Here is a 24,728-nt window from a genome sequence, read left to right on the forward strand (position 1 = left end):
AGTCACCATCCAAAATATGAAAGTATTTTGGCTATAAAAAGGTAGATTCAGAACAACAAAACATCATTTGCCAACAGTGTCTCACCGTTGTTGCTGCAATCGCCATCACAAGCCCCTGTATGAGCAGTTCAAACTAAGAAGTGGGACCCGAGGTGAAACTTCATCTACTCGAAAAACAATTACAGACGCCTTCGCCAGCATAACTCCATCGGATAAATCCAAACAGCACTGACAAATCACAGATGCAATATGTTTTACAGACCGTTTTAGTTATTGTTATATTTTTGTGATCAACTCAGGGGACTAATGCACCTGTTCTTTAAGTTTTAATATTTTTGTTCTAATTTGTTTACAACTTTGCTGCAGTTTCACAAAGGTTTTTTTATTTTTTATCTTAATGTTATATTTTTGTAAACAACTCAGGCGCTAGTACACCTGCTTTTTAATTTTTAAATATTTTATAGTTTAGTTTAAAGGTGTTTATAACTCTGCTACTGCTTTAGAGGTTTTTTATTTTCTTCTATTTTTTTAAATGACTCAAGGGTCTAATGCACCTGCTCTTTTTATTTTTTTGTTTAAAGTATGTTTAATATTTTGCTGCTGTTTACATTGAAATGAGGAATACAATGTATCTATTATGTGAGACAGAGCCATATCAGAGACATGACCTCTGTGATCCCTTTTATATACAGCAATCATCATTCACAGATGAACCCCCTTAATCTGGATTAAACGATATTATATGAATACAATGATGTCATGGTGAGTTAACCAAATGACTCCCAAACAAATCTATTCAAGTCATCTGGGAAATTCTATTTTCAACATCGCAATATATACCGCAACCCCCCCAAAATCGCAATGTCATTTTTTTCCAGCATCGTGCAGCCCTACTGCCCACCTATCAAGTGTGCAATTACACAATTCGTCAGTTGCATGATGAAGTGCTGCATCCATGACGGAAAATGCAATCAATGGTTTTGCTGTTCATGGTGTTGGATTTCAACTTCATAGTCTAAGCTGCTGTTCTGCGAGTAAGAGCTGATTGCATCGTCGCATTCCCCAAGCTCCGCCCCTGCTCATCATAGTAACTAATTCCATAGTCAACATTAGGCCTGCAATAGAATAGAAAATAATTTTCTAAAAACAGTTACAAAAAAGTGTTAAAGGGGGCAGACATATCATGTCATTTACATGACATTGTACAAACAAAGACATTTTAATGTCTTGTACTAGAGCTGGGCGATATGGCTGAAAAGTATATTACGATATAAGTGTTTCATATTGGTGTATAGCGATATATATTGATTTTCTTTTCCTTTTTTTAACTATTGAAAATAATGACCTGGAGAAAAATGAATGTAGGTCAACTTGTGCGGACCTCCAAAAGACAAGTTTAATGACAGGAAGATCTTCATATGTAGTAAACATTTGGTTGGGGGCCATATGGTCCTACAGATGACAATCCTACTGCCTGCATCGAAGAGGTAAGCCATTTCAATCATTTTCTTTCTTTTTTGCTTGGTGTTGGGCCCTACTCCTCCTGCCTGATGACAATGAATGACGAGGAAAAATGTGTTCACAGTTGTAGCGCCAAGGGCAGGTACCGGCACTCTGTTTTTGATGCACTCTGAATAACTGAACGGCACATTTCAACAACACTCAGTACGCAGTCAGCAGTACAGACATGGACAATATTTCCAAACGCGCCCTAGAAATCTTCGCCTGCAAAAAAACCTATTCCCTTATCGTGGCTGCAAGCGAGTTGCTTCACTCACCCAGTTCATAAACTTGTTGTTCAAATGTGCTGTTTAGTTATTCAGACTGCCCGAAAAATTGAGCCCAATGCTGGCAGTAGAAGCCTATAGAAAACAGCGGAAATTGTGAGAGGGACGCGCTCTGTTTCCGACAGCAAATGAGGACCACAACAACGAAACGTCAGCAAATATAACTATGTTAAAGTTTTGGTTTGTTTGTCTTAAAACAGCTTACCTTAACTTGAATCCTGTGTTGTATTGTAGCCAAAGGCACAATCCTGGTGTGTTAACACCTTTAAATCCTTGTTGTTGTTGTCAACAAAGCAAAAGTAAGTTGTTGTCAACAAAACAAAAGTAAGTTGCCATGACTACTTCCGACGGATGTGCTTCTTCGACAAAGATTAAGAATGAAAGATGGCAACTAATTTTCTCTTTGCACAACAACATCACTGATAAAAGGATGCATTAATCCACCGGGTTTGTACCTCTGGCTACAATGTTATGCGGAATTCTAGTTAAGGTAAGTCATTTTAGTATAAAAAGAAGCGTAGTTATTAGCCAATGTTCCATTGTCCTCGTCTGCTGCCATGGTGCAGAGCATTAGGTCTGTCACGATACGATAATTATCACAATATTGTGGGGAGGTTGGCGATAAAAATCTCACGATACTGTATAAAAGCTTATGATATTGTAAAAAAAACAGCTCTTATTAAAAAAAAAAAACATCACAATATTCTGATTTTGTATTTAATAACAGCATTCACAAAGAAATAGGCTTGGCCAGTCAAGCGCTCCTATTGGCGATTAGCATGGGTCTTAAACATAGGTGGCATCAAATTAAACTGCATTAATAAGATAGCGTGCTGGAACTGCATAAATGGAAAACAACTTGGGCTTTTAAGCAGATTTGCTGCTATTAATATCCTGACATGACGACACCATATATCGTGGCAATTTTAATATTGCGATATCATGATATTGCCGATATTGTGATATCTCTACAGAGCATGCTCCACTCACATGAATTTACTGTATGAGTTTTTGTGTGGACGTCTGGGGACATACATAGAAATTAATAACAAATTCTTATTTTACAGAAGTTCTTATTTTACAGAAGAGAGCAATCAGGATAATAAACCTTGTAGGTTATCATGCACCTACTAATAATCTATTTATAAAATGGTTTGCTTTATTGGCAAATCAAATTCTAACAGGGCTCGGTCCCAATCTCCTGCGAATAGCCATTATTTACAGGATAAGAATTTTGAGACACACTAATTGCACTACTGACCTGCTACTCTGTATTCACTATACAATACATATGGGTGGGGCACTCTGCACCCAGATGTGAGTACACATTCCAACACTGATTACTTGAACCTCCAGTCACTACCAAACTTGTCCTCATCAGTGCTTTTAGTGAGCGGCATGACTGGAATCAAATCCGTGCTAGGAACGTGCCACGTTTAATGTCACGTGCGAAGAGGAGAACACACATTGTTCTGAGGACCTCAATTAGAAGACTTTGTTTTGATACTTTCAGATTAACTCTACACTATATGTGGTTGAAAATAGATGGAGATATTCTATGTGTGTTTGTGCACAATTCCTGTTAAGCACGGCAAGTTCACTGAGCGCATTCATTACAAAGGTGTTTATGCCCAACATGGCTTTTTGCTCTCCCCCCGTCCCCTCTCTCTCTCTCTCTCTCATCAGTAATAGTCACGCCTTAGCCAACGCTGTTTTAGCACAAAACTGCACGCACAAATCAAATACCATTCCAATGCTTAGCTCAAATAAGCTCCAGTTGAAAGGAACCGCTTACAGTGTTCCCGCAGTTTTCGCGGGTGATACGTTCCAAGGCCACCACAATAGGTCTTTCTGAGAAGTAGAGGCTGACTTTTTTTTTACATTTATAAGTGTGAATGCTGATTCTGTATTATTATTATTAAAGTTTATTATTCCGCCCACTTTTTTGACATGCATCTACTCCCACCTAACACACCATCGATTTACACGGTTCCAATTTCAACATACTCCAAAAATGTAAGCTTTCCAGAGTACAATTTTTCTCATTCAACATACTTACAGTTTTCCCACAATTGAATATTTTACATTAAAAAATTCCCCATTCATATCCAATTGGACAAACATTACAGTTTCAATTTCATCATCCCACACCCTTGAAACGGAAGTTAACCCAAACATATTTTTTTCAAGAATATATTCCCTCCAGGCCCACTAGTTGAAACACAGCATTCTGAATAATTTTGCGTTTGTGGAATATATGCTAAGCAGCAAAAGCACTTGTTTTTAGTCATCTCTGGCTTTTGTCTTCTGTCGAATGAAAATGACATCACAAGTGCTCACAACGACCAAACATGGCTGACCTGTTTTCTGAATCTGAGCCGTGATTGATCGTTGTGAGCTGTTGTGATGTCATTTTCAGTCGACAGAAGACAAAATGGCCGCCCCAGAGATGGCTAAAAACGAGTGGATTAACACTTATTCCACAAACGCAATATTTATCAGAATGCCCTGTTTCAACTAGTGGGCTTGCATAGAACATATTCTTGAAAACGTTTGCGTTTCAATACATTTGAACATTACTTCACAGTCGACATTGTCGTGGCTGTAGCTCACGTGGTAGAGTCGCTTGCCGATTAACCAAAGGCTTGGTGGCTGCCTTCTACTGTACATTATTAATATGTCCAACAAAGATCTAACTGCTAAAGAATTTTGCCATTGTGATGAAATATAATTCAATATCCATATATATTTTGTTCCCACCCTCCTAAACAGTTTTTACACTTAATAAATGTAACTTTTAGAATGCAAAATGGAGAATAAATACGGAGCTGCAGGCTGCATTCATACAGTATATGGGACAAGAAAACAATTGAACAACAAGTGTAAAGAATTTTGTTTAAAGATGACTTTTACTTATAGGTGAAGTCAACCCAAACATATTTTTTCTAGAATATCTTCCATGCAGTCCAACTAGTTGAAACACGGCAATCTGATTAATATTGTGTTTGTGGAATATGAGTTAAAGAGCAAAATCCATCCTCTTTTAGCTATCTCAGTGGCCGGCCATTTTGTCACTTCTGTCGACTGAAAATGACATCACAGTGTCTCAGAGCTCAGACAACGACCAATCATGGCTCAGCTTCGGAAAACAGGTGAGCTGTGATTGGTTATTACCTTAGCCCTGAGACACTGTGATGTCATTTTCAGTTGTCAGAAGTGATAAAATGGCCTTCCCCAGAGATGGCTAAAAATGGGTGGATTAAGTCTTATTCCACAAACGCAATATTTATCAGAATGCATTGTTTCAACGACTGGGCCTATATAGAACATATTCTTGAAAAAAATATGTTTGTGTTGATTTGGTCTTTAATGTAATATTCCTTTGGCTTTGGCTGCCAACATAATTTATCAACAAAAACACCACAACCAAATAATATACATTTAATTTGATTAATATGTAAAGATAACTTATTGATGTCAAACCGTAATTTGGTGTTTAATTCCACTTGTATTATGTTCAGGAGCTTTGTGTAGCTTAGATACTATACAGATATTGATATACTTGTACAAAATAATACTGTCCCAAGAATTGATCCCTGGAGAACTCCACATATTATTTTCATTAATTCGGATTTGACTTCCTTTAATTGCACATATTGTTTTCTGTTTGCAAGATAATCAGTTAGCCATGATAGCGCTTTTCCTCCGAATTCATACCTTTCCAATTTACTTATCAATATAGTATGATCAATAATATCAAAGACCTTTTTATGGCCAATGAAGACCTCAATTATATAATCTTTATTATCAATTACATTTGCTATTTGCTCTGTCAAATCAATAACTGCCATAGCAGTTAACCTATTAAATCTTAATGCATATTGCTGTTTGTTCGCTAGTTTATGGCTCTCAAGGAAATGACCAAATCCAGTCGCCAATATGTTTTTCAATTATTTTTGAGAACTGAAGCAGAAGTAAAATTGGTCTACAATGAGAAAAAGTATGCTGTGTCCATTTTTATATAATGGAATGATCTTGGCTATTTTCATTGCATTGGGGAAGATACCCATTTCAAATGACTGATTGCAAATACATGTGAGTGGTTTGGATATATACTGTACTCTTTAATATATTTAACTAGTGCCATGTTATTATACCAGCAATCAGTAGATTTTTTTTTCAAAGTTACTCAAATTTATGAACCACATCTATCAATTTGTTCTCACTGACTTTAGTCAGACACAACCTATTTGTGTTTCTGGTAATAATGTCCACCTCTAACCTATCTCTTTGTCGAGGATTTACAATTTTCTTTGTTTACTTTAGACCACTATTTACAAAATATCCATTACATTTATTTGCCGTTTCTCTTGATGTAGTTGGAATTGATTTAGTATTTTTAATATAATGTTCAGGGTAATCAAATTTTCCCCTTCCCTTTTCAATAGCAGTATTGATCACTTTATATTTACACAGTCTTGGTCACCTGGGAGCAGTATAATTCAGACATACGGATATGGGTGGTTACAGGGGCTTGTTGACAATTTCGGGGAAATGTGTAAATTTTCCCGAATGGCTGGTGTATTTGTGTTTGTATTGGTGCAATTACGGCCGGCGTCCGTCCCCCACCGCCGTTAATGATTACGTTTCAGCGCATGACGGCCGTGGTACAATCACTTTCCAACCCCCGTCGACGATTACGAGGTGCATGTGCAAACATATTGCAGAGAAAAATAAACAACCTTACTGAGATCTACGCTGTCCTTTCTGTATAAATGAATTTTGAGTGGTGAAAAATAGCCGTCGTGGCCACTTCCTCTTTGTGACAAGCCAACACACCCATGTAATTAAGAGCCATTTCTGCCCTTAAAATGCAATAGTTAAAAAAACAGTTGTTACCAATAAACTGGCAGACTATCAATGCATGCATTGGTGCATTTCTGTGTGCGCAAGCTATTTTTTGGTGATTTGCTTGTTTGACCAGGGGCGTGCCGCTCTAAGCCTCAAGCTTGTCATTCAAAAACCATATGCCATTTTTTATTTTTTGTTGGGGGGGCCGGGCTATGGGGCAGTTACACTTGAGCCCTGTGAAATCTGCCTAGCAACAAGTGTACCGTGGCTATATTTGTGATCCAAGTAATTTCTTCTTTATCAATTCCTTAAAAGCTCAATCAGGTGAGTCAAGCCAGGAGCTCCACAGTGCAGCTTTTTTTTTTTTTTTTTGCCAAACTCCTGCAGATTCCTCCTCCTCATCCTCCCTCCACCGTTGAGAGAGAGAGCGAGCAACAGCGATCGGACCGAGCAACAGAGTGCGTGAGTGAGAGAGTCACGCTTTACAAGGCAGCCACAGAAGAGACGTCAAGAGGAGGACCTAACGAGAGAGAGAGGGAGAAAGAAAAAACCTTCTCTCCGTTTGGCTGCCTCTCTTCGAGCATCCAGCGAAGAGGAGCGCGGAGGAGGAGACCAAAAAAAGCGGCTTGGCACATTTCCACGCCGCCTTGCCTGGCCATTTCTACGGCAGGAGAGCTGCCCCACGGCCCCTCCATCACTGACCACAAGAAGAAGAAGAAGAAGAGCGCCAGGAGAAGACAAGCAGAATCCTCGTCGGGATGCTTAACAACCTGACTGACACAGAGGAGGGGGACGGGGGAGCGCAAAACCAGGGTGAGTGATGGGATGTGTCACACACACGCACATGCACACACACGCTCCAATCTGTCCATGCGACCGGGATTATATTATGACATGACAAGTTTAGGTGGATGTTGCACACAGTATGCTGGTTTAGAAGTGCGTTAAAAAAAATGTATGCGTGTGTGCGGCCCCGCTCGCTTCCTTCTTACTGCAAAGATGCTGTGACAGGAATAGTAATGCGCTCGCTCCATATATATGACGGCAGGCACGAGTGTGAGGGCATTACGCTGGACGGGCACGCACACAAATCATTTCCCGCCGTGGTCATGCAGCAGTTCTGCCCGACTCTGGGTGAGGAACCTATGGCACGTGGGCCATATGTGGCCCCTTGGGGGGATTTCATGTGGTCCACTATGCAATTACTTACAGTTCATATAAAGCTCATAAAACAAATATGGTGCAATATGTATACCAGCGGTGCCTTGAGGTGCAAGTGACCTGATTTGTAATTTTTTTTAGATGCACGACGTCACTCAGGTGGTTGTTTTTTTCTTTGGCTTGCGAGCGAAATTTTGAGATGAGCTCTGTATGGTCGCAGTGAACTCAGTTGAACCCACTTGACAACAAGCAGAACTTTGGCAGATTTTGGCAGACATTTTTTCAAAAACAAGGCTTTAAGCTGCTAATGCTATTCCTCGTTGAAGTTTACTATTTAAGGCTAGGTTCTCACCGCAGGTCTTAATGCTCAATTTGGATTTTTTGGTGTAATCCGATTACATATTAAATGGGACGTCTCTCCGTCCAGTGTGTGAGCATATGCGTCCTGAAAGTGACCCGCATGCGCAGAAGAAGAGACAATGTCCCTCGCAACATAGCATTTACTGAAGTAAATGTGGTCCAGCGTGTAGGGGCCACAGACCTATATTTTTATTATCTCATATCTACTGAGGAGCAAATCGGGAGAACGAAGAAATACAGTATTTCGAGGAAACGAGGCGAGGCTTTTCGATCTCATTTCAAGGAGACGTCACTAAAGACTCAGTCATTGCAGTCTACGGGGCTACTACTATCACCACAAATGTCCACTTTATGCTTCATATTTCAAGTGGGATTAAATTAAGGTTAAATATAAAGTAAATATTGTTACTCAAAACAACTTTGCAGATTCACGGACAATCAAGCAGTCCCCTTGAGCGGAGCGCATGATGATGTCAAGGATGGATACATTCGACCTGGCCATTCATTCAGACTGCAGTCGCTTTGCAAAAAGTCGGATACGTATCCGATCTAGGACCACGTATGAAAGCGACCCAGGTCGGATTTGAAAAAATCTGAATTGAGCCATTCAGACTGTCACAAAAAAAAATCAGATACAGGTCGTATATGGGCAAAAAAAAATCTGATCTGGGTCTCATTTGCCTGTGGTGTGAACCTCGCCTATCTTTAGTTTAGCTTAGTTTAAACAAAGTGAATTAACACTTGTATTTAAAACAACCACATAGCTTGCCTTACCTTATTGCTAACCATACAAAACACTGTAGAGGGCCTAACAAATAGCGTCAGCCGTTGCGGTGTAATAACCCTTAAAGCAACTAATATTTGAGCACAAATCGGGGCACAGCACGTGTAGACAGTTATTCTAAAGGCCTAGATAGACCAAGCCGACGTCGGTCAACTATAACCGACGCTAACCCACTGTGGCTGAAAAAATACACTGCAACGACAGATAGTGACGCTGGCTATTAAGTACCTTCTGCACATGTGCGAGATGTTATACCTCTCCATACCATCGGCGGCAGTAGTCACTATTCTTCATGGTTAGAAAAACCCAACCGGAAAGCTATTGGCCGGGGGTGAATTATAAAAACGGAAACAATGCATTCTACTTTACCCGACGTTGGATTGGTCTATCTAGGCCTTAACAGTACTCAGAAGAATACTATATGTTCTTTATCCTCTGTGAAGAAAGATTAAAATTACTGCAGCTTACTGAGCCATTGACCATTTCCTTCATGTATATCCTTATATATATGTATATGTATATAATACTGCTCCCACACAGGTGCACTACAGGTGCCCAATGCAAAAATAGGTCAGAAACTGTTTAATTTCCTTAGCTCTATATCAAGTCAATTATCCCCATTGAAATGAATTGCAGTGTCAAATTCTTACATTTTTATTAAAGGAACACAGCATTATATTGTATAAGAACATTCTAAAACACAATAAAAGAGAGTTTAAAGACATTAACTGGTTTTATAACATGTAATTACAGTACTGTAGTATTCGTGTGTTGAATGTGTGCTTTGAAGTGGCGTAGGAGTAGGAGTCGGTTAGTCTGCATGTGAGCAGCTGGGCCTGAGTTGTGGCCTACAGAAACTCGTTACAAGTCTTCTCATTTTGTATTTATGGATGTTTCAATGTTGTAATCAACATTTTTTTATAAAACTGATATTGAGTACTATATTACTCACTGGATGAATAAAGTATGTATCTTCAGTGTTCTGCTGCTATATTGCAGAATTTTTTGAGCAAAACATAATGAGCACCCTCACGCAGGAGCTGCTGTCTGCCACAGCTCACACCCTTGCACTCACATGCACACTTGATGACGTCACACGCCAACCTACCAGGCCCCGCCTCCGAAAGGCATATACCAAACCCACATGCACTATAATACTTTATGTCGTACAGTATTTTCTCTACATTTTATGCTCTTTTGTTGATACAACGTGTTTAAGAAGTGTGCTCTGTCTATTGAAAATGGCCCCGGATAGGAAATAGGTTGGCCTCCCCATCTTGTGTAAATGGTCCCACAACATATGGCGCTCATGTGGACAGTCGGTACAGGCACACCCACACACTGAAACACACATTCACACGCACGCACGCACACACTCGCAAACCCACTGTATCCACTAATCCCCTAGCCCCCAGCTGTCAGATATCAGCCCAACTCCATCCCATCCTTTCCAGTCGTCCTTCTCTGTAGGCCAACCTGCGGTGGTGTCATGATGTACACTGTATGTCTGCCCCCCCCCCCCCCCCCCCACACACACACACCTTCGCGCCCTCCTTCACATGTAACCAAGAAGCCTGTCACACGTTCTTATTTCCTCCCCTAAATCTGAATTTGGGCTCTCAGAGAACTATGGCTGCCACAAACGATTATTTTGCTAGTCGACTAATCACTAACAGTAGTCGCGATTAGTCGACTAATCGCATAATATATAAATCGCATCAAATTGCAAGCTCCTGCTCTCATAATAATCATCTATCGCTTACAGTTTGAGTTCTTTATGTACAAGCTAATCGTAAAGACAATTAAGAAGATAGTACATTTAACTTGTATTAAACTTTGCAATTTAAGCCATCATTCCTGACGTGTTTATAAATGAGGGAGCAACTTAAATTGTTGGCGATGTTCTGACCTTAACATTTTTAGCTGTAATTCTTTAGTGCATTTTAGACACAACTGTGCGTATGTCAGATATGAAATCAGGCATAAGCCATAACTTGCTTCCTTTTTTTAAAATCGGGCATCCCCATCGCGCTGCCACGAAAGGCAGGTTTGCATTGTATTGAGAATATTTGGTGAAATACGCCCTAACTTTCGGACTCTGTTGCCAACACGAATTAGCCCTCACACTGCTTTACCCACAATGCTTCTGTTGACATAACAAATGAGCCGGATTACCATTACTGCGCACATGCGTTGCAGACAGGAAACCAGCCAGCGGGAGAAGAGCGAGAAGAGGCAGTTTTGAGAGAAAAAACAATGCGCCAAATAAATAAATATATAAATAAATGACGCATCGACGATTAAAATTAATTGTCGACGATTTTGATTGTCGATGTCATCGTGATTAGTCGACTAACCTTGGCAGCCCTACAGAGAACCAGTGGGGAGACAGGTTTGCGGATGAGCTCGCCATCCGTTGCCTCTACCTGTGAGGGCCTAATGATAAAAATAGACCAGCAGTGCAAGCATGAATATTTAACTTAATGCGGGCATCTTTTTTTTTTTTTTTTTTTTTTTTTAAGCTCGGGGTGGTGCTGAGGTGACGATGCTGCTCTTGTTGGCGGTTCGGGCGGCGTATGGCGTGGCCTGATTATTCAGTGGGACCAATTTGAACGGCTATTGCACGTCTGAGCTTTTTGTTAGTCAGCAGTGTGTCTTTATCTGATGCAGGCTAATGTAAGGTAGATAAACTATGCAAAGAGGAGGCCTCATACTTACCCCCACCCCGCCCTCGACGTGTCTTGCTATCTTACTAGCATCCTCATTTGCTCTTAAACACACACGCACACACACGCACACACACACAAACACATGCGTTTCATTTTGTATTACAGCTCCCTGTGCTCCAAGATAGTCTCTCATCCACAGGTATTACAGGCCCTCCTTTAAATTCCTGACTGAAATTAGTATCGGTGCCTCATTTGAAGCCCGCATAATCAGCATTTACTTTAAATTCATTTCAACAGTAAAACCCCACCTATTCGCTATTCACAAATTCACCTTTTCACATTTTGTTCAGCAATCCTGTTTCTCCTACTCTTTCTACTCACTGTCTTTAGGCTACCCATATTTAAATTACTCAATGACAACTTGCACTTGTCTTGCACTTCAGGCAAGGTACGTTCAGTTTTTTTAATGGGTTTTCTAGAAATATTCATACAAATATGAACTGTAATTATGACTTTGCTGCTGCATTAGCATAGGTTGGTGTTAGATGTAAGATTAAGGCCATAGGAATGGAACTCGTAACCATAATACCGCATTGTAACATGTGTCGATTGTAAAACAAATGGGGTCATTTTCATTCTTCATCGGAAGTCTTCACAAGGCCTCATTTTGTCAGGGTTGCCGCCTGAATGCAAGAATTTCAAAGTTGCACACTGTCCATTAGGCATTACGTTGCATTTATGGGAAATAACAGATTTGAAAAAAAAATATGTGTATTTGTTTGGGTGTTTGTTCATGTATGTGTTTAAAGTACTATATTCATTAAAATGGAAATAAACTGAACATTTTTCAAATGGCGGATTTGTCTCTAAGCAACATTTAGACCAGACTTAATGAGGAAATCAACCCAAACATATTTTTTTCAAGAATATGTTCCAAACAGGCCCACTAGTTGAAGCACGGCAATCTGATTAATATTTCGTTTGTGGAATATGAGTTGAGCAGCAAAATCCATCCGTTTTTGGCCATCTCAAGGGCGCGGCCATTTTGTCACTCGCTGTTGCTTAGGTAACAGCCAATCACGGCTCAGCTTCAGGAAACTGGTCAGCCATGATTGGTCGTTACTTGAGCCCTGGGTAGTTGTGATGTCGTTTTCAGTCGACAGAAGTGACAAATGGCCACCCCCAGAGATGGCTAAAAACGAGTGGATTAAATCTTTTTCCACAAATTTATCAGAATGCCTTGTTTCAACTAGTAGGCTTGCATAGAACATATTCTTGAAAAAAAATATCTTTGGGTTGACTTCCACTTTAATCTATACAAGTAAGTTAATAGAGCGTTTCCTAATCTTTACTGAGCAAAGGCAAATATTTATAAATGAATCTCACAGTGCACCACAAAACAAAAAATTCCATCCATCCATCCATTATCCAATCCACTTCTCCTCACACGGGCATGCTGGAGCCTATCCCAGCTGTCTTCGGGCAGTAGGCGGGGGACACCCTGAATTGGTTGCCAGCCAATCGCAGGGCACACAGAGACAAACAAACATTCACACTCACAATCACACTTAAGGAAATTTGGTGTGTCCAATTAACCTACCATGCATATTTTTGGAATGTGGGAGGAAACCGGAGTACCCGGAGAAAACCCACGCAGGCACGGGGAGAACATGCAAACTCCACACTGGAAGGCCGGGGCCGGATTTGAACCCACAACCTCTGCGCTGTGAGGCGGACGTTCTAACCAATCAACGACCGTGCCACCCAAACAAAAAATGTAAATGTAAAAAAAACATATATATACTGGATACATTGAAATAATGGGCGGCACGGTGCGCGACTGGTTAGCACGCCCGCCTCACAGTTCAGAGGTCGTGGGTTCGGTCCCGGCTCCGGCCTCCCTGTGTGGAGTTTGCGTGTTCTCCCCGTGCCTGCGTGGGTTTTCTCCGGGTACTCCGGTTTCCTCCCACATTCCAAAAACATGCATGGTAAGTTGATTGGACACTCTAAAATGCCCGTAGGTGTGATTGTGAGTGCGGATGTTTGTCTCTGTGTGCCCTGCGATTGGCTGGCCACCAATTCCGGGTGTTCCCCGCCTACTGCCTGAAGACAGCTGGGATAGGCTCCAGCACGCCCCGCAACCCTTGTGAGGATAAGCGGTATCGATAATGGATGGATAGACATTGAAATCATGGTGGATAAACTGGTGGATAGTTACGTACCCTCAGCTATCTAGTGAAACAGAATTTAATTGTTCTCCCTGTCACTATACGTCGCTGGCAGAGATTCATTAATATACTGTAGATACATTAGTAGTAGTAAATAATATTTGGGAGATAATTAAGTGAAATTTGGTGGCATCGTGGTTGAGAGTCACTGGTGTAGTGTATCGAAGATTTTTACAGTTGGACACGTTCCATTGGGTATAAATAGAAGTCAATAGGAAATAAAAGTATTTTTGGGAACATTTAAATGTATTTATTTATTTTCTTGTTTTTGTGTTCATGTATTTATTTATAATATATGTTAAAATGTGAATAAAGTAGAAAGAGATTATTTAGTCCATAAGACGGAATTTACAGTAAATGTAAAATTTACACCACATGACTTTATAGCACACGACTGTACCGCAATGTTATTTACATACTCCCTAAACACACAATTACATTACCCCATCACAGCATGGGTTGTATCTCAAAATCCTACCACATGAATAATAAATCATCCCAAATTTCCAGTGAATTCCCATTAATTCAGATGGATTTCAAACTTGTTCCCAGCTTTGAACTCAGCAAAACTTGCCAGGATGTCCCCAGCCCTCCCAATTGTAGAATGTTACTGGAAACCGCCAAGCAAATAAACAACCTGGGTTTTCAACAGTACTTTGGCAGATTGACAGTGGTGGTGAAGGGGGTGTGAATGTGTGTGTGTGGGGTCTTTGAACCTCTATTGTACAAGAGTGTCGGTGTCGCTGTCCACAGTTCTGAATGTTTTCACTTCACTCTGCTAGTATGTACATGTGCTGCTGTCCATGGTGCTGATTGATGGCGTGCATTACTCGCTTGGCTTGGTGTAGCAGCCTGGGGAGACAGACGCCTTGTATGTACAGATGAACATTTCTCATCATGGTTATCGTGACCAGAAGGATCGCGGCGATCTGCATGATCACAATATTGTTTAAAGCAATGTAAATATTTAGAAAAAAAAAAAAAAAAAGACCAATACTTATTCATGTATTCACCAGTTTGCGTTTTTCCCTGAGGGACCTATTATCAGTTTTTGGCTGAAAAACTCATCTAATATTTTTGCATAGTGTCGTGCTCTTTTTGTCACACCCCAAGATGCCACACTATGGTGTCAAAACCGCAGCTAATAGGAAAGTAATTGTTGTCAAGAAACTATGTTCAAGTGATACAGCTCGACTGAGAGACTAAGGCTAGGTACATACCGCAGGCAAATGTGACCCAGATCGGATTTTTTTGACCATATGCGACCTGCATCAGATTTTTTTATGACAGTCTGAACGGCAATATTCTGATTTTTTCAAATGCGACCTGGGTCGCTTTCATATGTGGTCCAAGATCAGATACGTATCCGATCTTTTCCGATGCGTTCGCGGTCTGAACAGCCAGGTTGCATATATCCGACATTGACGTCATCCGGAACCCAAAATGTGCTCCGCGCAGGCAGAGGGAAACTGCTGGCAGCAGGGGATCGAATCTATAGGACTTAATAGGAAAGTAGCAATTGATGTTAAGGAAGTATTGTTAAGTGATACAGCTGTAAAAGGTGGGAGCTAGGTTTAGCGTAACAGTGTGAACTTCCGGGACAATTGAAGGAGAGATGGAGTTAAAATTGTAATTTACATGGTTGCATTTCAATGGCGATTTTTTTTTTTTTAATTGGCATGTTGTTGCCCTCCCTTGGTCAAAGTCTTTAGCTCTGAAGGTCAGGTGACACATCATGTAGATCGCATGGTACTCTCCGGAGGCCGAAAAATCAAACTTTATTGCTTTCTGCACGATGACATGTTGAGCACGTGGAGGAAGCATGGCCCTAATGACTGGTTTTATCAGCTCTGATAAAGTGATTTTTTTAAATATACAATTCGTTCATTTGAGCAGATTTTTTGGGGGAAAAAAGCATTTTTGCCTGACAAGACTTAACGATGTCATGTTATTAAATTGGTGGTAAATGGTGATGAAATTACTGGCCAAATCATTAGGCACACCTTCACCTTCTAATGGCGTTAAAGTTAAAGACCCCCCAAAAAATCCTTTACAAAGTTAATATGGCTGTTGCGGTTGCTTTTTTGATCTTTTTCATGAGAATGAAAATGTGAAAGTTGAAATATTCAAAGAAAAATGTAACTAACTAAATAAATGTTACATTTTGTGTTTTTCTTTTGTTTAAATCATTTCATGAAAAGATGTACAAATTACATTTTACAAAGAAATGTCTATTTTTGACAAAAAGAATCGTATTATAAAATGGACTTTACAAAGTAAATCTTATTTTACACAATCACAATGTTTAATATAACAAGGAGAATTCAAATCGGCATGTAGTTAAAAAGAATTAAAAACATTTTTAAATAAGTTAGAAAATTTTAATTTATCACATCATTTATATTGAACTGGACATTTCACAAATAAAATCTTAATTTCCAAGAAAATAAATTTGCAAAAAAAAAAAAAAAAAATCTAAATAAACCTTCTTACAAAACCCAAACAAACAAAAAGCAAGCGGTAAAAAACACACAATCGAATATATCAAGAATATGGAATGTTGGTAGAATAAAGTAGTTCTTAATAAAGACTATTTTGTTCTTAATAAAAGACTCTTTTTTTTTTTAGAAATCCCATGCACATTTAAAAAGAAACCATTGCGAAAGAAGTAATCAATTGATGAGAATAAAATCCCAATATTTATACATCTCTAAACACACATCCACATTTTAAGAAGAAGACTGTCATGCATCTTGTCAAGTCACACTCATTAAACCATAATCATAATAAGCAAGTATTTACAGATGGCAAATCAACATTATAACCCACATAAACGAGCAAAGGGCAGACACTTGACCTCATTATAGTGCTAAACTCAATAATAACAACAACAACGCACACAATCAATCTGAGCATGATTATCTTTGCAAAGGCAGAATTAGAACATGAGGTGTACCTAATGTTTTGGACTGCCTGCAGCAGCATAAAGCTGTGGCTGTATCCATCCATACATACAGCACATGGGTGTCCTCTCTGCATCCAGTCTGCACTCCTTTCATGGCTGTGAATAGAGTTGTAATCATGTTTTAGTCATAGCTGACTGCATAATACTGCAAAATGCTCCCCAGGCGTCCCCCCCGCCCCACTAACTCCCCCTAACTCCCCTCCCACCCCTCCTTGCTCTTCAGGAGGCGCTTGTTGTGCACGCCGGCAGTCATTACTCTCTGGCTTTCCGCCCTGCGACTTATCTGCTGTGAATAGACGGCACAAGCGGGGCGGGCGAGCGAGGACCAATGCAGTGTAAGTGAGAGAGACGGCTACACGGGGGCACTTGTTACTTCGAAAGGTACAGTCGCTCTATAGCGCGTGGAGAAAAACGTGGGTTGCCGCTAAGTGCATTAGCTCCACACGAGTAGACGCACATAGGCCACCAATATAGGCCGGTGGAGGCCCATTTCAACACTGAATTGCCACGTCTGATGTGTTAATCGTGTAGGCTGACCTGCAGTGTACGCTCTTTGATTGTGTGTTTTTTTTTTTTTTAAAGGACCCTATAATTAGGGATGCCCAGATAATGCTTTTTTCAGTGAGGGATGGTCATTATGTAAATTAGCCCCACTGCACAATGACTCGCTTGCATTTTCAGGAATAGGCAGACGTTTACTTGGTTTACTTTCACTCTTGCTGGTGGGCAGCTGCTTTAAGCACACAACTATTTGATTTTGTATTCACTTATATACAGACATGTTGCATAACATGTCGCCTTAAAACAAGCTTCATTCTTTATTTCCTCCTCGGCTTGTGAGTCAGTTTTGCAGCAACCGCAGTCTCACTAGAACCACAAAAAAGGTTGTAAGTATGCACGGCTTAATTGGTTGTCTTAAAGGTAAGTATACATGAAATGCAAAAATGATGCCTGATACAATGTCGGCGAGAGATGAATAGATTTTCCTTGCTAATTAAGAGCGTGGATAATGTCAGTGGCGGATGACCAAATATAATGGCTGTAGACTGGTTTGCTAATTAGAACCAAAGACAGTAAGTAGATATATATATATATATATATATATATATATATATATATATATATATATATATATGTGTATATGTGTGTGTGATTCAGTGTTCATCTTTGTGAAAAAACTAATGAAGTAAAACTACTGGTGTTTTTGTAAACTCTACATGGTACCTGTTTAGTTAAAAAAAAGCCTTACTTCATGGTATTGTTCATACAGTATCTGTGGTGATATGGTTTGGCTTTTGGAGCATAATTTTTAACAGAAAATGTTGGTTGAATTCCAAATAGTAACACTTTTGGACTGTTCTTTTTTGCAAGCCTATGTGATGAAAGTGAATGGGTTTTTTTTCAAGAAAAATGACTTGCGAATAAAATTTGAACACTAATAGAAAAATACAGTAAAAAAAACAACTTTTTATATAAAGAACAATTATTTGACAAGTGAAATATAACCGTACAAAGAAACAACAGAAAATATTTAGTACTCCCTAAAACATAATAAATAATAATGATAAATAAATAAATAATTCCAACTCCCAAAATGGCAACTTAAAGTGGGTAATTAAAGTAACTTCATTCACGAGAAAAAAAAAATACAAAAAACATTTTAACAAGTGCATTTTCATCAAAATATACATATTAATACTATTAACATATTAATACTATACATATTAATATATTTTAACAAGATCCTAACAAGAATCAATTGAAAAATGTTGGTTGCACTCTTATTTGTACGGCTTTTGAGCCATACTTCCCTTTGTATATGATGACAGGGGATGTGGTTTTGGTGCATTGGAATTTAATCAAGACCACCATGGTCAAAATCCCACAATAACACTAAACAAATCCCTTTTCCGCCCCCAAAATTCAGGAGGTGTCAAGGTTTCCTGAGGTAACAAATTTCCACCGGATGGAAGGATGAATGAGCGCTTTATGGGAGCGAAGAGGGGGTTGGTGGAAATGAGGCAAAGAGATGAATCATGCCCAAACAAGCCCAACACAGGGACCTTCATCTTTTCTCTCATTTATTTCATCATCAAGAGAGAGCGGCGGGCGGCCGTGTAAAAAGAAAAAAAAAGCCTCGCCTCTCACGATAAATGAAAACGGCCTCTGAGGTTGTCACTGCATCGCCGACACGGTGTGAAACTGCACCATTTAAGCAGCTATATTGCAATGGACTCAGTGGTGTTATTACATTGTGATGGATGAGGAGGCAGGGATCACTAAAGCAGGTTGTGCTTTCATTACATTTGGATATCCAACATGGATTTTTGCGCAAAGGCCTAACCGATATGGGTTTCTTGTGGCCAATGCAGATTCCGATATTTGGCAGAAAAAAATTCTGATTACCGATTAATCGGCCGATTCATTTAAAAAATAAATCAAATTGCTCTTTTTTGGGGGGATCCTTAACACCAGTCTCATCCCTTGACAAATGTGACCTGAGATCAACTCCACACATGGATGGTATTTTAACTGAAGATTCTAAATTGTCCATAGGGGTGAACGTGAGTGTGAATACTTGTTCGTCTATATATGCCATATGATCGAATAGCGACCAGTCTTGGGTCTACCCCACCTCTCTCACCAAAAATCAGCTTGGAGAGGCTCCAACCCACTTATGACCTTCATGAAAACCGACACGATATGTATACAGTATATACGAATATAGCCTATATGTGTACAGTATGTATGGAAGATTTTTCCCATTTGGTTCCGCTGTACTTTGAGGTGGTGCACGCTCTCTTGTTGCCAAAGAGACAGCCTCCCAAGTCCTTGACGGGTATCTCAATTTCCACCCGTGTTTGCCGTTACCGAGTAAGGAGATGTAAGCGTAATGAAAAGCCTTGCATTGATTTGCTCTCACTCAGGCCAGCTACCTTTAGGCGCTGATGTAACGACGGCGCCCCGTATGTGCCTCGTATGTGCCGGGATCTCGCGACGTTTTTTTTTTCATCAAGCTGAGGAGACAAAAATAAAAGACAGTGCATCACTATGGTTACAACTGCTGTGTAAAGATGTGAGGCAAGGTTAGCCATGACTGACAAACTACTGCTTTCCTTCCACACGTCCATCTATCCAGGTGCTATCCACCTTATCCTCATTAGGGTTGTGGGTGAGTTGGAGCAGATCCCAGCTGACTTTAGGTCAGAGAGAAGCAGGGTACACCCCACTTTTGTCGCCAGACAATCACAGGGCACATATAGACAAACAATCATTCACATACCATGGACAATTTAAAGACTTCAATGAATCTAAAATGCATGTTTCTGGAACGTGAGAGAAAGATGGAGTATTCAACAGAAAACAAGCAAACTCCAGAATGGAACCCAGAACCTCCTAACTGTGAGCCGGTTGTGCTAATCACTAGATCACTGTGCTGCCTGTGTGAATAAATCATCCACATTGGAGAAGTCATGTTTGTGGTTGCCATCTCCGCTCCATCTTTAATTGCCAAGGTAACCAGCGGCTCCATGAAACATGCGTTTCCCCACTACTTCATCTTGATAGTGGTCGTTCGTGCTACGGTGCACTCGTAGTTACGTGCCTGCAGCGTGTGCCCGTCTGTGATTGTGTGTGTGTGTTTGGATGTAGCCACTGTGACTCACAAGCGTGACGAGTGCGCATTAAGAACTGTCGTTGAGGCATTTTTAGGGTCCGAGCACCGAATGCTTTCTTGGAATCATAATAACTATCAACATTATGATTTTGACAACAATGGACATTTTAGAGTTAGCCGACATTCCCGGAAACTCATCAAAAACACACTCAGTAGCACCAATTGGAATGTTGGAAAAGGTTAGGCCCCGACATAAGTCTAACATATTGACGGGCTTTCACCATTATGATGTCATGGGCCTTCAAATGCAGGCTGTCAGGGCACAATCTGCTTCCCCTGCACAGTCTGCAGAACGCCGGCCATCTTTGATCGCTATCTACTTCTTTAACATTTTGATAGAATACATAGGTGATGCCTGCACAATCTGTGGTGCATTTTCTTAAAAAGATTATAACTTTATATAAAAGTTATATGCATCTTATCATATTGTCTTATGACAGTAGAAACAATGGATATCCATCCATCCATCCATCCATCCATCTATCCATCCGTCCATCTGTCCATCTATCTATCTAGCTACCTATCTATCTATCTATCTATCTATCTATCTATCTATCTATCTATCTATCTATCTATCTATCTATCTATCTATCTATCTACCTATCTATCTATCTATCTATCTATCTATCTATCTATCTATCTATCTATCTATCTATCTATCTATCTATCTATCTATCTATCTATCTATCTATCTATCCTTTCTACTGGAACAAGACACTATGAAAGTATATATATTTCATAGAAATGTACAATCTTTTTCCAAATGTGGACAGCATCGTGCAGTTGTATTTTGTCGTAGCGTTGCAGTAGTTAGTGAATCAAAAATGTCCGACCAGGGGGGTGCGGATTGTGCCTTGACACAGCCTCCGAATGATACAAACTCTAAATCAGGACCCAATTATGTTGCTATGTTAGCATTCAGGCTAACTCTTCATTGTTTCTAAGTTGTTTGTTGCTTTATTCCACCTTCAAATGTAGCTTTTGTAGCTGCTGTTACGTTAGCATCCACACTAATCCCTTCAGGGCACAAATATTCTCCAAGCTTTCAGTCAGTTCTGGCTTTCATTAATCGTTAGCCTCACTTGTTTTGTTCCATTTAGTGTTAAATGAAATGTGTGTGGCTATCGTGAGTGTTTAAAATATAGTGCATCTATGTGTAACAATCCTTCTCGATTTCCTGATCCCTGCTTGCTTGAAGTGACAGATAAACGCAGAGGGACATTACTGGATTAGGCGCCATCATTACTAAAGGGGCACACAAAGAGCCACACTGTAATTTGACCATTCACAATGGCAGGGCTATGAGGAGCCTTGTTTGGGAAAATAGTGTTTTTTTTTCCCCCTCATGGCGCCAGATAATTCAATAACACCAGTTCACACTCACGGAAGTATTAGATAAACGCCCTGATCTATAGCCCGTTTTGAAGTCTTTGCATTAATGTACAAATGGAAACTCAGTCTTGTGATGTAACAAAGTACAAATACTTTATCATTTAAATCAATAGAATTTTCACATATCTGTGGTTTACTTTATTGTTTATATTTCTGACAACTTTCACATTTACTCCACTACATTTCCCAAGTAAAATGTATGCTTTTATTCCCCTAGCCATTTTCATGACTCGTTACTTGAAATAAAATCTGAAGAAATTGCTCCTTGACGCTGAGCCCTGCAGCACAATGTGGAAGAATAGTCCATCCTGGCTGTACATATGTGCTTAGGATGCCGGTAGCCGGAGGTCATGATAATGGATGCAGATAATCAAGAAGTCGTGTTTCTCTCTCTCTGTCCCTCTGTTGAGGCCAGCGGACGCCAAGGTCGCGTGATGGCCAAGCTAACTTTATAGCTCGCTAGTCAACACGCACATCTTTAACTACACCACTGAAGTAAATCCGTCCGTTTTGTATATGGCTTATCCGATAAAATTCAAATAAATAAAAACAATCTAAATTCTAACCACTCGCTTTTTCTAAATACTTTTACTTTCAATACTAAAGATGGAGTTCAAATCTTTACAAGTGCTAGCAAGGTTACAAGTGTACAAAAATTGCAGAATTGGGACACTGCGTGTGACGTCATCGACTTATGCGCCTGCGTCAGCGAGCATGGCGGCACCGGTTGTTGTTTTGGCAATTTCGCTGTTTAAAATTACATTTAAACTTTAGTTAAGTAAAACTCAGGCTCGGTCTTCCAGTTGATGGGAGCTATGGCTCCATTATTTGGACTATTTGCGGCTCCTGCACGATATACGGCGCATGCGTAGAAGGTTGTTAGGTACGGCAGCTACACTAGGACAAAATACGTAGGTAAACACGTAAACGGTGACTTTAAAACATCGACTGTCGCCGGTTTCACGCTATTTTGGGCAAATCTGTTTAGGGGGCAAAGGGCGCCAAGGGGGTGAGGCGACAGAGCACTTTACAGAATTGGGACAGCCTACGCACTTGTACCCTCGGCGGGAACGCTTAAGTGAAGGCACGAGGGTGCATGTGTGGGTATTGGGATTGGGCCATTGGCTCTGTCGATCAAGCCTTCTGCCTCTGATTGGCTGTTCTTACTCTAGCATAGTGGTTTCTTAAAAAAATATTTAAGTTTGTAATTTCACGATGCATGACTGAGACACCGCCACCTTTTGGTGTATTGGAACTACTGCTTATTATTGACAAGTGGAATGTATAATAATGTTAAGTGGAGTCCATTGTTAAACCCAAATCACAATAATGGCGACATGTACAAGGAAGTGTTGCCACCTTGTTTGTTTTTGTAATTCTAAGTTGCAATTGTAAGTCTTTAAATCCCCCCAAAAGAAAGTAACAACGTATTATACAAACTAGGAGTGGGAATCTATGGGCACCTCAATATTCGATCCGATTCCAATTTAGAGGCTCACGATTCTATTTAATTCCAATTCAGAGGTCTGTGATTCGATTCGATTGTGATTCTGATCATCGTGTAGCATCACTACATTGGCTTACATTTTATAGTCCATTTAAAACACTGGTAGCTTTTTTTAAGACAAAAAAAAAAACTGAAGGAAGAGCAAAGATTTATATTTCACACTTTGACTCCGCTCGTATGAGGTTTTGCTTGTTCCGCCATCTTGTCACATATTAGATTAGCCTAGCACAGACGTCTGACGTACAAACGCACATAATCGCTTGCGCATGCTTTCAGTTTTTTTAGTTAAACTTTAAATATCGATTATTAATACCTATGAATCGGTTCAGAATCTTTTTAATACGCCGAACGATGCATCGAAAAAACGATTATCATTCTCACCCATAATACAAACTATCAGTTCATCCCTGAGTTAGCTTCTGCTTGGTGATCATTTGTTTCAATTGCTATAAAAGGTAATTATTCTAAGATATTCATTTATGAAATACATTATGATTTGCTGCTGATGCTTTTAAACTTAGCTTTTGTAAGTTCCACCATACTGTACTGACTCTCCTTATGAGCACTTTTATTCATAGATCAAGCATGTGTCAAAACATGTGACATATTTTCATAGCTCACAACGACAGCGCAATCAAACAGCACTTGAAGACGCACCAGAGCAGCGGCGGTGGCAGATCAGTCGCCTTTCACTTAAACAGGAGCAGGCTAAGTGGACGTATAGATGAAACGGGTAATCTCCTCATCAAATATTTATGCCGCTCGGTTTGAATTTCACGCGCTGCTCCCTCGAGTGGAGTGTCGCCTTTGGCAATGCTGACCGCTTAGAGACCTCATCTCTCTACCTCTCTTTTCCTTCTACCTCCCTCCCACCTTTTCATGTCATCTTAAGTCTCCGGCAAGCTAGTGTCTGCGCAAGATATGCCTGCTTGAATAGTATTTTTGGTCCCACTCTTGATAATTGGAAATAAAGCGTTTGCAAGGCGGGCATCTCAGCTGCGATTGAGGGCCTGAGACGATGTTAATGCACCTCCAGCCTATTTGGCGGTGTTATGACAATACTGTCATAAAAGGGCTTGTTTTTCTCCCATGGACAGCTTTAGAGTTTTCATGTTGATTACACCATGCTCAAACACTCACCAATCAATTGCAAGTGTCTCCTGGTTAAAAAAAAAAAAAAAAAAAGGATATATTTTAAGCGTCCCAGAGCCCAAAATTGACTCAGTAGTGCCCACTGGAAATTAAAAAAAAAAAAAGATTCCTCGGAACCAGTGTGACTGATCAACATGAAATTGGACAGCCCCTTGCAAGAGAATGCACAAAAAAATCTCAAGGGCCCGTGTCTGAA

The 24,728-nt window shown here is 40.0% G+C and overlaps 1 protein-coding gene across 5 annotated transcripts in view; it reads left to right on the forward strand.

Moving 5' to 3' along the window:
- slc12a5a (solute carrier family 12 member 5a) overlaps positions 1–24,728 on the forward strand; it is a 186,381-nt gene that overhangs the window by 66,332 nt on the left and 95,321 nt on the right. The window contains exon 1 of one of the 5 annotated variants that reach the window (XM_086041466.1): positions 7,095–7,451. The exons of the other annotated variants lie outside the window; for them this stretch is intronic. Within the exon in view, the coding sequence (XP_085897592.1) occupies positions 7,397–7,451 (55 nt within the window). The 5' untranslated portion in view covers positions 7,095–7,396. Of the gene's footprint in view, positions 1–7,094; positions 7,452–24,728 lie in introns of those variants that run through there. 5 annotated transcript variants of the gene reach the window in all.

Source organism: Filicampus tigris, chromosome 9, assembly GCF_054856515.1.
Source record: "Filicampus tigris isolate MCC_2025a chromosome 9, RoL_Ftig_1.0, whole genome shotgun sequence".
Taxonomy (NCBI): domain Eukaryota; kingdom Metazoa; phylum Chordata; class Actinopteri; order Syngnathiformes; family Syngnathidae; genus Filicampus; species Filicampus tigris.